The 13810-nt window shown below is 38.9% G+C and overlaps 1 protein-coding gene across 1 annotated transcript; it reads left to right on the forward strand.

Moving 5' to 3' along the window:
• Positions 1 to 7601: 7601 nt before the first annotated feature.
• Positions 7602 to 13581, forward strand: RFXAP (regulatory factor X associated protein; the record flags this gene model as incomplete). The annotated part of the gene is made up of 4 exons (XM_080689442.1): positions 7602 to 7927; positions 7977 to 8583; positions 11745 to 11852; positions 13471 to 13581. 4 exons carry the CDS (start codon positions 7602 to 7604, stop codon positions 13579 to 13581), a joined length of 1152 nt encoding a protein of 383 aa, XP_080545568.1.
• Between the last annotated feature and the right edge of the window lie 229 nt (positions 13582 to 13810).

A 13810-nucleotide genomic window follows, 5' to 3' on the forward strand; every position in this document is an offset into this window, starting at 1 on the left:
TCTTCTAAAAGCTTATAGTATTAAGATTTATATTTAGGTCTTTTATCTATTTTGAGTTAATATTTGTATATGTGTTAGGTAAGGGTCCAATTTTATTCTTTTTCATTTATTATTATTTTTCAACAATATTTAGTTAAAAGACTAGTATTTCCTCCACCAAAAGTTCATGGAAACCTTGTCAAAAATAACTTGACAATGTATGGAAGAATTTATCTCTAGGCTTTTATTTAGCTCCAATGGTTTATATATCTGCCTTTAGAACAGTACTACACTGTTTCAATTATTGTAGCTTTATATGGTTTGAAATCAGAAAATATACATCTTCTAGCTTTGTTCTTCTTTGAGACTGTTTTGGGTATCTAGAGTCCATATTCCATATCAGGATAGATTTTTTCTGAAAAATAAATAAATAAATGTATGATAGTTTCACCTAAAAAAAAAAAAAAAGAAAAAAATATTCTCTGGTAAGAAAGAAAGCAAAAAGAAATATTGAAATGTTATCTTTAAGTCATCAAAAGTTTGGTACCAGACAAATGAAACTGTTATATGAGATTATCAATGTTAATATTGTATAAATTGCTATAATACTAGATGTCAACCAGTAAGCCAAGCGTGGGAAGGAGGGATGGGGAGGGAATGGGGTGGGGATCGTGGTAGGGGCTAACTGGGCGAGATGTGCATGTATGTCTACAAAAGTATTTTCTTTATACCACTATGATGTATGAATACATTGCACCAATAAAAAATAAATTTAAAAAAAAGATATTACTTTCAAATATTAGTATATATTTACTTATATTTAAAGCAGTATATTAAAATATATATGCTGTAAAATTTATGTTTTAAAACTGTATACTAGCCAGGTGTTGTGGCACACACTTGTAATCCCAGCATTCAGAAGGTTGAGACCAGAGGACTGCAGTTCACTAACAGCCTCAGTTACTTAGTGAGGCCCTCCAAAACTTAGTGAGACCCTGTTTCAGAATAATTAAAAAAAAAAAAAAAAAACAGGACAGGGTGTGTGGCTCGGAGGTCAAAGAAATGCCCCTAGGTTCCATCCCCAGACCTGAAAAAAAAAAATGTATACTGATTTCTTTTGTTTACCTGCTTTTTTTTTTCTATTCAACTCTTGTATCCAGAGTCCCCAGAGATCTTGAAACATCTCTCCATAGCCTCTTGCCTGTTTCTTTTTCCAACCTATTCTTTATTTGCTGTCATATTGAAAACAGTTTCCCATGTATTTTAAGTTCTAGAGGCTGGCTGTATGAATCAATAAATTGTGAGATTCTAAGATAGAAAAAAATGTTATCTGAGATATTCTTAACAGTACCCTGTGTCATAATTGAGAGAATTATTTCATCTTTCATTTTTAAATATTTTCCTCATTCATGGCTAGCACCCCTATAACAAAAGACAGATCTACCACAAAAAAGTGTAATAAATTTATTGAATATAAGTCTTACATGACATAGGAACCTTCAGAAATAAAGAGCCAGGCCAGGCGTGGTGTTGCACGCTTATAATCTCAGTATTTCAGGAGGACTACAGTTAGCAGACAGCCTCAGTTACTTAGTGAGGCCCTCTGCAACTCAGTGAGACTCTGTTTCAAATAAAGAATAAAAAAAAATAGGGCTGGAGGTATAGCTCAGAGGTGGAATGCCCCTGGGTTCTATCCCCAGTACCACAGGAAGGAAGGAAAGAAGGAAGGAAGGAAGGAAGGAAGGAAGGAAGGAAGGAAGGCCGGCCCCAATGACCCAGGGAAAAGTATCTTAACAAATGGTCATGCACCAGTGTGACTGGAGGGAAATGGTGTGATCCAATGCTAACAAACAGGAGGAAATGAGAGAGATATGGTTATTCAGATTCTTATTAGCCTTCAGGTATAGGGTAAGCTTCTTTGGAATAAGTAACTTATGACCTACTTTCAGGGGAGGCATATCATCAAATTCTTTTATAATCAAACTTCAGCAGAGAAAGTGAGAAAGTGATCCTGCTTCTCTAATTTTTCTCAGTTTCACTTAGCTTTAGCTACTCTGTATGCCACAGTGTATTTTTAAATGTTGTGTTCTGAGCCCCAGTAACAGGATGTCCATTTGTACATATAAATCTACCAGATTACATTTTAGTATGTTACAAGTAATTCAATGGTTCTCAACACGGATTACATAGTAGAATGATCTATTAAAAAATATGCATATCTGGTCCTATGCCAACCCAATATAATCAAAATCCCAAGAGACAGGACTAAACACAATAAAAGTTCATTATAGTATACAAATGCTACTCAACTTACAAAGGGGGTTCAGCTTGAAAAAGTTATTGTTAAACTGATTGACAGTATTATAAGTTAAAATGCACTTAATATACCTAATCTATGAACATCATAGCTTAGCCTATCCTAGCTTAAACATGCTCAAAATACTTATTTTAGGCTATAGTTGATAATAAGCATCTAATATGTCTATTTTATAATAAATTGTTGAGTATCTCATGGTACCCAGATGGGAATTTTATAGAAATGATATGAAAATACAAAACATAATATTCCCAAATTCTTTCAACATAGTACACTGCTGAATATGGATTGCGGATTCTCGTGATCCTTTGGCCAACTAGAAGCGGCAGCTCACTGCCACTGCCAGCACAGCAAGAGAGAATTGCACTACATACTGATAGCCAAGAAAAAGATCAAAATTTAAAACTGGAAATACAGTGCCTACTAAGAACATACCACTTTTGTGCCATCACAAAGCTAAAAAACTTTAGTAGAAACTTCATAAGTTTGGGATAGTCTAATATTCAAATTTTAGAGGTAATTTAGGATAACCCCATTAATGATTTTGTGTTTGTTTGTTTGTTTGTTTTGTGGTGCTGGGGATTGAATCCAGGGGCACTCTACCTCCATGTTACATCCTCATCCTGTTTTATTTTTAAATTTGAAACAGGATATCACTAAGTTGCTGAGGGCCTCACTAAGATGCTATGGTTGTCCTTGAACCTATAATCTTCCTGTCTCAGGTACTGGGATCACAGGTGTGTGCCACCATTCCCACCTTCAGAATAACTTCATCATTGCTGAGATGGTTCGGCCCAGAGTTCTGGTCCCTGCCTAGTTAGTTGCACTGACAGGAACAGAGTCAGCCTAGAATCCAAAGGTCTTGTGTCCACCAAGCTCCCTTTACTCTTTACTCTTAGGTACGCATTCATTTGTTAATATATGTATTCAGAAAACACTTTTGAGTTCTTATTATATGTCAAGCACTAGATAGTAACATCTGTTGCCATTATTTATAATAGCCAAAAATCACAAAATAATCCAAACATCTATCATATGATTAATAAGTAAATAATACAAGATAATACTCAGCAATAAAAGAAGTTAACTATTATACAAGCAGAGGGGCATGGTGGCACACACTTGTAATCCCAGTATTTGGAAGGCTCAGACAGGAGGATCACAGGTTCTCAGCCAGCCTCAGCAATTAAGTGAGAGCTTCCACAACTTAATGAGACCCTGTTTCAAAATAAAGAATAAAAGAGAGCTACAGCCAAGCATGGTGGTGCACGCTTGTAATCCCCATGCTTGGGTGGCGGAGACAGGAGGTTTGAAGTCAGCCATGCTGGCTTAAGAGACCCTGTTTCCGAATAAAATATAAAATAGGTCTGGGAATGTAGCCCAGAGGTAGAAGGGTTTCCAGGAACCCCAGTACCACCAAAAAAATAAAAATAAATAAAAAAAGAGAGAGCTAGAGGTATAGCTTGGAGAGGTATAGCTTGGAGGTAGAATGGTCCTGGGTTCAATCCCCAGTACAAGAAAGAAATGAAGGAAGGAAGAAAAGAAGGAAGAAAGGAAAAAAAGGAACGAAGGAAAAAAATAGGGCTGGGGGTGTAGCTTGGAGGTAGAATGTCCCTGGATTCTATCTTCAGTACCACAATAAAAACTATTATGCAAGCAACAGAGTATAATAATCTAAAAAATTATGCAAAGTGAAAGCCACATATAAGCAATATATGTGATATGATTACTACATTGACATTAAAGTCCATAAAGGACAAATATATAGTGACAGAAAGTAGATTAGTGGTTTCCTAGAACTGGGATTAAGAGCAGGGATTGATTTTGTGCAAGTAGTTGAAGTATTCTATAACCAAAAAAAAAGTCTGTGCAACTGTGTAAATTTATTAGTTGTTTAAACTATACATTTACAATGGGTGGGGTTTGTGTTAGTATATACTACAAAAAAATGTTAAATTTAAATAAAGTTGACATACCCTTAGCTAGACTAAGAAAAAGGAACAAAGACTCAAATAGATAAAATGAGAGATGAAAAAGGAGGCATTAAAACTAACATCACAGACACACTGTCTCGGTCAACATTCTCATTGCTATTAATCCAAAGAACCTGACCACACAACTTAGAGGAAGCTTTATTTGCTCACAGTTTCTTGGAGATTCCAGGATTCAGTCTATGAGAGATCAGGGTCTGAAGTTCAGCCCATGGCCCTGGGAAGCAGAGGAAGGAAGAGTGCAAGGCTTTTCTCCTGCATCACAGAGGCTGTGCTTCCAACATTGCTACCTTGCTTCTATGAAGGCTAAGGGGACATTCTGAATCCAAACCATTTACACATACAAAGGATTATTATAAAATGCTGTGAACAACCAGATGCCAAAACACTTGATAATCTAGAAAAAAGAACAAATTCTTTGTATTATAAATTCATACTCCTCTAACTCAATGCAACTTGGTATTCCTTGCAAAACCACCATCAGATTTTATATGTTCATCAATAAGTGTTGCAAGTTCCAACAACAAATAAAAACTTGATTTCTGTCCATTTCAACTCATAGAGTTAGTTATGATATTGAGTACACTTTTGACATTAATGTTGTTTTCATTTAGAGTAAGCATTTAAAATATTGTATTTTGGAGCTGGGTGTGGTGGCACAGGCATGTAATCCCAGCATTTAGGAGGCTGAGACAGGAGGATAGAGTTTCGTGGCCAGCCTCAGATACTTAGTGAGGCCTTTTGCAACTCAGTGAGACCCTGTTTCAAAATAAAGAATAAAGGCCGGGCATGGTGGCACACGCTTGTAATCCCCGCACTTGGGAGGCTGAGACAGGAGGAGCGCACAGGTTCGAAGCCAGCCTCAGCTACTTAGTGAGGCTGTCAGCAACTTAGTGAGACCCTGTTTCCAAATAAAGTATAAAAAATAGGTCTGGGTGTATAGCCCGGAGGTAGAAAGCCTCTGGGTTCCACCCCAGTACCACCAAAAAAAAAATAATAAAAATAAAAAATAGGGCCGGGGGTGTACCTTGGTGGTAGAATGCCCCTGGGTTCCATCCTCAGTCCTGAAAAAAAAAAAAAAAATCGTATTCTGATAGTCTAAATGTCTTTGCTGAATTGAATGGTAGTTTTCAAATACTGAAAGAATAGTTCCTGTATTAGTCAAACTCCCATTCCTGTGACAAAACACCTAAGATAAATTGCTTAAGAGAAAGAGCCCAGCGTGGTGGCACATGCTTGTAATCCCAGCATTTCGGAGGCTGAGACAGGAGAATCTCAGTTCAAGGCCAGCCTCAGCTACTTAGTGAGGCCCTTTGCAACTCAGTGAGACCCTGTTTCAAAATAAAAGAATAAAAAATAAGCCAGGAGTGGCAGTGCACACTTGTAATCCCAGCATTTGGGAGGCTGAGACAGGAGGATCATGGTTCGCAGACAGCCTCAGCTACTACTTAATGAAGGCCTTTGCAACTCAGTGAGACTCTGTTTCAAAATAAAGAATAAATAATAGAGCTTGGGAGTGTAGCTCGGAGGGAAAATGCACCTGGGTTCCATCCCCAGTACCACAAAAGAAAAAGAAAAAAAGAGGAGGGAAACTTTATTTTGTTTTTAGAGGATCCAGTTCATGGTTTGCTGGCAACCTTGCTCTGGGCCTGTGGCAGTGTCTATATCACAGTGGAAGCACAGAGCAGAGGAGGCTGCTTACCTTGTGGTGGCAAGAAAGCAAAAAGCCAAGGAGACAGGAAGGGGCAGGGGTTGAAATGTGCCCTTCAAGGCCATGCCAATAATCTAACTTCCTTCTATTAGATTCCTACTACTAATGTTTCTACCACCTCCCAGTAGTACCAAGCTGAGGATAATGCCAGGGATGGGGATTTGGTTCTGATTACAGAACCAAATTAGAGCAGTTCCCCAATTTGGAGGGGCTATTCACAATGTGACAGCCTTAGACATGAACATATTTCAAGTTCAATCTTTCTTTTTTCAGGAATTGAACCCAGAGGCATTCTACCTTCAAATAACACCTTTATACTATTTTTATTTTTTATTTTATTTTATTTTATTTATTTTTTTTTTTTTTTTGGAAGCAGAGTATCACTAGGTTACTTAGAGTTTGCTGAGGCTGGATTTGCACCTGTGATCCTCCTGTCTCACACAAGTACTGGGATTACAGGCTGCACCACCATATCTGGCTTAAATTTAATCTTCATTAGCATTTTCACTTTCATTTTCTCTTTTCACCCTCAGTATCACTTTAAGTCTGAAAACAGACAATAAGTAAAATTTTGCTTTGTAACATTGAGCAATCTCCTTGGTGTAAAAATTCCAGTCATGGCTAATTTTAAGGCACCAACTAAACATCACTCAAGAAAAGAGATATGCAGTATTGAACCGCTAAATAGTATTTGCACATAACAGATACATAACAGATACTAATAGATGTGATTAAGAAGTGATCAGATTTGAGTTTTTAATCTTTTTTAGTAGAATGTAGTTTTTATTATTTGACTTTTAGTCATGACATTATTTAATTTTCTGGCTCATTAAATTACTGGAATTTTAACAACTGATGACCATGTTTTACCAAGGAGAACGCTGAGATTCAAAGAGGCTATTAATTGCTCTGGTCATTCAGGATAGTGTCATCAGGTTGTCTACTTCTAAACCTCTCCTAAACCTCTTCTAAACATTCACCATCCAAAATGCGACTGATGATTTACGCACATATCAACACTCAAACACCTAAGTGTGAATGAATTTATAATTTATTGCTCAGTCATGACCTTTCCCCCCCCCAACAGGTAAAATGGAGAACATACCTAGATGAAGAGTAAAGAACAAATGAAAAAAGAATATCTACTTAATATTTTTCGTTGTTTATGATATGACAGGGCCTGCCGTATAGGATTGGGCCAAGAAAATAAGACCACCAATTATTTAATTAATTTCCCAGCAACTGATAAGGAATGACAAATCCTAAAAAGTTTGTCATTAGATGTTTCTTTTCACACATATTCATTATACTTAGCAAAAAGGTTACCAAGACTTACCTTGGAAAACACATCAAAGGGCAAGTATTAAGAAGAGTCAAATAAGTTTCTAGGACAGAAAAACTTATCAAATATTACAATTATTTATACCCCAGCCCACACACAACCTGGTCGCAGGACTGGCCTACTCCCCCTCCACTCATGATTCTGGACAGGCCACATTTGCCTTTGTTAATTGTGAACTAGAAGCACCAGATGTGGCAGCTTCACACCTCCCATCTCAAGTCCTTGGGGGCAAAACATCAATAATTAGCGTACTAACGCCACATGTCATACGAACGCTCAAGAACAATCTTACACAGTGGGACCCCAGTAGTAGAGTGCTTTAAATGGATTTACATAGCAGAGGTTCGGGGTAAAGAACACCCTGCTTCAGCCAAATCTGAATTTCCACTCCTACACCGCCCCTGCGCACCCCGCCAGGTGGACCCGCAGCCGCGCAAGCGCAGTCAGTCCCGCCGCTCGGCCCCGCCCCCTGAGGCGCCGACTTCCGGGAGTCCGCGGAGTCCTGGCGCTCGCGCCGGCGCAGGCGCAGTCGGGCGCCTTCCCTCTGGGCCGTCCCGGGCTGTGGTGTGTCGGCCGCCGTCGACCCGGCAGGTGCTGAAGGCCTGGGGTCCCGGGACCCCGCCCGAGTCTCGGCAGCACGGAGGTGCCGGGTGTCGCCGAGGGCGCGGGGCCGGGCTCCGCGGGCGGCGTTCCCCGCCCCGGGGCCCCGGCCCCCGCCGCCGCCGCCGCCCCGGCCGCAGCCCCGGTGGCCGCCCCGGCCTCGCAGTTCACCCTGCTGGTGATGCAGCCCTGCGGAGCGCGGGACGAGGCGCCCGAGGGCGGCCCGAGCCAGGCCGCGGCGTTTGCGGGCGGCCCCAAGCCCGCGGGGTACCCGTGTGAGCTGGCGGGAGACGCGGAGGAGGAGGCCGGCGAGGATGATACCGACCTGCTGGACTCCTCCGACCCCCCAGGCGGAGGCGAGAGCACGGCTAGCTTGGAGGACCTGGAGGACGAGGACATCAACTCGGGGGGCGAGGGCGGCAGCGGGGGAGTCCGTAGGCGTGGCGGGTGCTTTAGCAAGACCTGCACCTACGAGGGCTGCAGCGAGACCACGAGTCAGGTGGCCAAACAGCGCAAGCCGTGGATGTGCAAGAAACACCGCAACAAGATGTACAAGGACAAGTACAAAAAGAAGAAGAGCGACCAGGCCCTGAGTTGTGGTGGGACCGCCTCGGCTGGCAGCGCGGGAAACGTCAAAGTGGAGGTATGGTACCTTGCCAGGTCCCTGGGGAGTGGGAATTGTAAGAAGAAACCCTACTCATGCAGCAAGCTCAATTTCCAGGGTTTGCCCACCTACTCCCAAATGAGCTAGATTGCCTGGCTGGGATGGTTGGCAGAGAGGGCGTGTCTGCCCTAAGTTAAAAGTTTATAGAAACACGTGCAAAGCTTTAATGATTCTGTTGCGCACCCCTGCGATGAATGAATAAATTTTAATGAAAATAATGTAACACATCAGCAGAGCTGTCATTTCTCAAACACCTGGAATATGGGAAATCAGATAATGATTATCTGATGTGTCCTTGAAGGAGCAGGCAAAGAAACTTTGAACCTAGATCAAGTGGGTACTTTGGAAAAGGTAATCTCTTCCTGTTAAGTAGAATATAGAGTTAAGTACTCTATATTCTGAGTATCATGTTGTTAACATCTCTTAGTACCCTTTTTGCAGTACCTAACCCTGAACTTAAGTACACATTCTTCTTAAAACACTGTTTGAGTACTTACATGTTTAATGTACTGATCTTACCTTCTTAGTATACTATTCTCACTAACCCCTTTTCGTAGTACCTGTAGACAGAGAGATTGATAATGGAGTATAAGTCTCAGAAGCCTTTTGGATTGCTTGAACTGTGTTGAAAGTTAAAACCAGCCCTCTAGATTTGGGATTCTGGTTGCAAGTCCATCATTTGCTGATGGTGTGGCTTTGAGTAGGTTATTGGCCTAAATTGCAGTTTTCTCATCTGTTGACATTAAATAATGCCTAGTTCTTAATGTTGCAGTGAATATATGTGAGATCCTGTATTACAGATTCACAGTGTATGGTAGATAGTAAAAGTCAATAAACAGTGTATGGTGAATAGTAAAAGTCAATAAACCTTAGCCATTATTATTGTCACTATTACTATAATTTGAGATTACTATAGATAAGCATACAGTTTATGTGTTATGTTTATTTCTTTTCATAAAGGCAATAATCTCTCAGTAGAGAAAAAATTGAATTTTGCTAAAAGTGACCCAGAAAATGTTTAAAAGTGAAAGCTGCCTATTCTAAAAATCATTAATTTTATAGTTTTAGGATGAAGTTAAACAGTCAAATGTTAGATATTGTAATTGTTTACAGATGTAATATCCTAAACATCTCTTAAGTCTACAGTCACCAACACACTGTTAAGGTACACACTGTTAACAGTGTTAAGTTCACACTGGTTAAGGTACCAAATGACTTTCCCTTTTATCTGAATCAAGTTTAATCTGTTTGGGTTTGGGCCATAATCCTCAATGTGGAAATTCTCAAAGATCAAAAAAATCGCTAAAGTCTAATATCCTGAAAAAAATCTAAAACTACAATTCTGGAGAAAATAATATTTTAAAATTACTTAAGACATTTATATGCATTTTAAAATATTTACTTGGTAAGCATGCAAAAACACTAACATTTCATAAGTTGCTTTATACAATACAGTAGGTAATAACAACATATTTTTGCAGGTATAATCACAACTATACTAACTGCAGTCACACAAGTACAGTACATCAAGTACTTCACTAAAGTAAAGCTTTAGAAGCAAATAATTCTAAAGCTTTACTTGTATTCTTACACTATACTGCTTCCCAAAATTCTAGTGGATAAAAGGAAACAGAGTACATTTTATCTAAAAAAAAAAAAAAAAAAGATGTTTGGGCTAAATGGCCCAAGGTTATTTCCACTAGAAGCTTCTGTGATTCTGTGGGTTTTAGCATTCAGAATCTGTGTGGTGCTTTGTCTAGGTCTTTAGGATGAGGGGTGCTCTGCAGTCAAGTCAGTGCCAGCATTCCATTCTTTGTGTACGTAACACAGTCCCATTTATGAAGTTAACTGTGCAGGGAGAGAGGAAGAAAGAAAATTTTTCCCCTCTGGTATTAGAATATTTTTACAGTTGTTATATTAAGGCCTGAAATGCTTAAGAGATGGAACAATTTTGTAATGTCAGTTGTTAAACTTCTCTAAAGAAGTTAAGGGAGCCAGGCATGATGGCCCATACCTGTAATCCCAGTACTTGGAAGGCTGAGACAGGAGGACTGCAGATTCAAGACCACCCTCAGCAACTTAGCAAGATCCTGTTTCAAAATAAAAAAGGGCTGGGGTTGTATAGCTCAGAGGTAGAATGCTCCTTGGTTGAAAACCCAGTTACCCTCCCCTAAAAAGAAAGCTGAAGGAATATTGTTTAGACAACTCAGAGGCTGGTAGAAGATCAGGAGGAACAATAGCTTAGATAATATCCTGAATAAAGGGTGACAAGGTTAAATTTATATGAGATGTGGCATTATGATAAAACTTTCTAATTTTATACTTAGAAGTATGGGTGTGGTTTGTATTTTATCCTTGTTTTACGAGAGAATGTTTCAACTAACTAGAATAATATTTTGCCTAGGTATTTAAGATTCTGTTTTAACTGAGGGTACATATTTGGTAGTAAGTGCTGCTGTTTTTGATTGGAGCTGCATGTGTAAGGGTAATGGTATCTTTTTAGGACTTGTATTGTCTATACCAGTGGCAGGAGGCAATTTCTACCAGTGTTTTCTACCCTCTTCAAACCAGTTTACCATTTTTCTCCTAGTGATTTCCAAACTCTGAGAGCTTTGCTTATCAGTTGCTTATTGAAACAGTGTTTTACTATCTCCTCCCTTTTTGGTTATGAATTGGGTAAAAATCTATTAGTGTCTCATTACCAATATGTAAATTGTCTCTGAGTTTATACATTTCATCTGAAGGCAGGCCAACTCTGTTTTGGCCTAGATAGCTGAGTTTGGCAATGTTCCATTCCACTTGGCATTTTTTAAATATTGTAAATAGCCCACAAGTAACTTTTCATCTTCCCGTCCCTGTCTTTACCCTACTATTAATTTGAGAATGTTCAAGAGCCTGAAAAACCCAGGTTGGGAATCCTGGAGGGAGAAGTACTGAGAAGAATTGTTACATAAAATTAACACACAGCACCTCTCCTATGACTTAGTGAGAAGCTTCCCAAATTTGAACAGGAGGAGAAGCAAAGACCTCTTCAGCATCATAGTGGATTATTATGCTATGTTAGTTGTAAATCTCATTCATTTCTTATCATTTATCCCAGGAAAGTCCAAATCTCATTCATTTCTTATCATTTATCCCAGGAAAGTCCAGACAGTATACTCTCAATTGTCAAACAGAGAACCGGATCTTTTGGGGATCGTCCTGCAAGACCTACTCTCTTAGAACAAGTTTTAAATCAGAAAAGACTGGTAAGTATAAGCCTGTACCATGGTTACAAATCTGTTAGGGAAAGTTGCTTATTATAAATGGGGCTCTAAATTTTTAAGGTTTTAAGACGTATTAGTGGGCCATTAGAATTGCATTGTGCCTCTTCAGCACTATGCACTGGAGTCTCATAGATGCTCTCCCAGTGCTGTACAAGCAGGGGCACTTTTAATCCTGTTTCTTCACGGCCTGAATATTGGAGCAAGATGGGATTCCAAAACAGATTTCCTTGTACTAAATGCTGAGGGTTGGGGAATAATGCTTTAATGTTGTTGAAGTATAATTAGATTAATATTTAATAAGGATCTCTATTATAAATTTGAGAGAAGGCATACAAAATCAAACGGTAAAGGGGAGGTTGTTCGCTAGGTAAATACTGGAATAATTGGATAGTAATTTGAGGACAAGAGATTTAGATTTTCATAATACACCATATTCAGCCGGGCATGGTGGTGCTCACTTGTAATCCCAGCATTTGGAAGACTGAGACCGGAGGATCATGGTTTGCGGACAGCCTCAGCTACTTAGTGAGGCCCTCTGCAACTCAGTGAGACCCTGTTTCAAAATAAAGAATAAAAAATTGGGCAGGGGGTGTAGCTCGGAGTCAGATGCCTCTGGATTCCATCCCCAGACCCACAAAAATAAATAAATAAATAAATATAAAACACCAAATTCTGTATATACCACTATATACCAAATTCCTGATAGTCCTAAAATTAAAGAGATAGAATTGAAGCTTTAGCTCAAAAGTCTTAAGATGAGATTTTCTAGCTTAGAAGACAAAAAAGGGGTTATGAATTTGACCACATAAAAATGAATATTGTAATAAAAAATAGAAATGAAAAATCAGAATGCAAAATAACAGGAAAAGTAAATGGAAAAAACATAAATGGCTATGATTCGTATTTTTATTATACATAAAACATTTTTTAAGCTGGGCATGGTAGCACATGCTTGTAATCCCATTACTTGGAAGGCTGAGACAGGAAGATCACAGGTTCACAGCCAGCCTCAGCTATTTGTGAGGCCATCTGCAACTCAGTGAGACCCTGTTTCAAATAAAAGGATAAAAAATAGGGCAGGGGTGTAGCTCAAAGGTAGAACACCCCTGAGTTTTCCAGTATTGGAAAAAAAAAGAGATGGGATACTCACTCTATTGATCTCAAATTAAAGGGCTTACTCTTAAATGGTCCTCCTGCCTCAGCCTCCCAAGTAGGTAGGACTATAGATGTGTGCCACTATGCCTGGCAAAACATTCATATAATCTGATGAAAAAACTTTGGCTTCAATACCTTGCAAAGGATAAAACCAGAAAAAAGCATCTATGGAAAGCATTTCCTTTATGAATCACCAATAACTTGAGGCATCACCCATGGTTTTTAGGTTTTAGTGTTTTGATATAGGGCATCAAATTTTATTATTAGTTTATAGCTTATTGCACCCGTGTACCTTTGCTACCAAAGTGAGTTCAATTCAGGCAAGTTTTGTTTTGTAAACATATCGTATCCTGTCTAGAGACACATCAGAGTAATTCTGTAGCATAAATACAATCTAATCACATATTAATAATGCTATTAATTTTTAAAATTTTTGTCTTTTAAGTCATTACTAAGAAGTCCAGAAGTAGTACAATTTTTACAGAAGCAGCAGCAACTATTAAATCAGCAAGTTTTGGAACAAAGACAGCAACAGTTTCCAGGATCATCAGTGTGAAGAAACTTATCAAGAACCTGTACATATTTTTACCTTACTGTTATAGATGAACATATTTTTATACTAACGATGAATGGGGTAAGATATGTTGGTATAAAATAAATGTTTCTCTGTAAATATATGTGTACACTTTTGAGGGTACCTAAGTAATGCATGTTTTTCATCTAATCCTTTCAGATCACCATGAGTTTGAAGAAATCAGCTTATCTTCCCAAAATAGCATTTAATC

This window comes from Muscardinus avellanarius (assembly GCF_963383645.1).
Source record: "Muscardinus avellanarius genome assembly, chromosome: 2".
Classification (NCBI taxonomy): Eukaryota; Metazoa; Chordata; class Mammalia; order Rodentia; family Gliridae; genus Muscardinus; species Muscardinus avellanarius.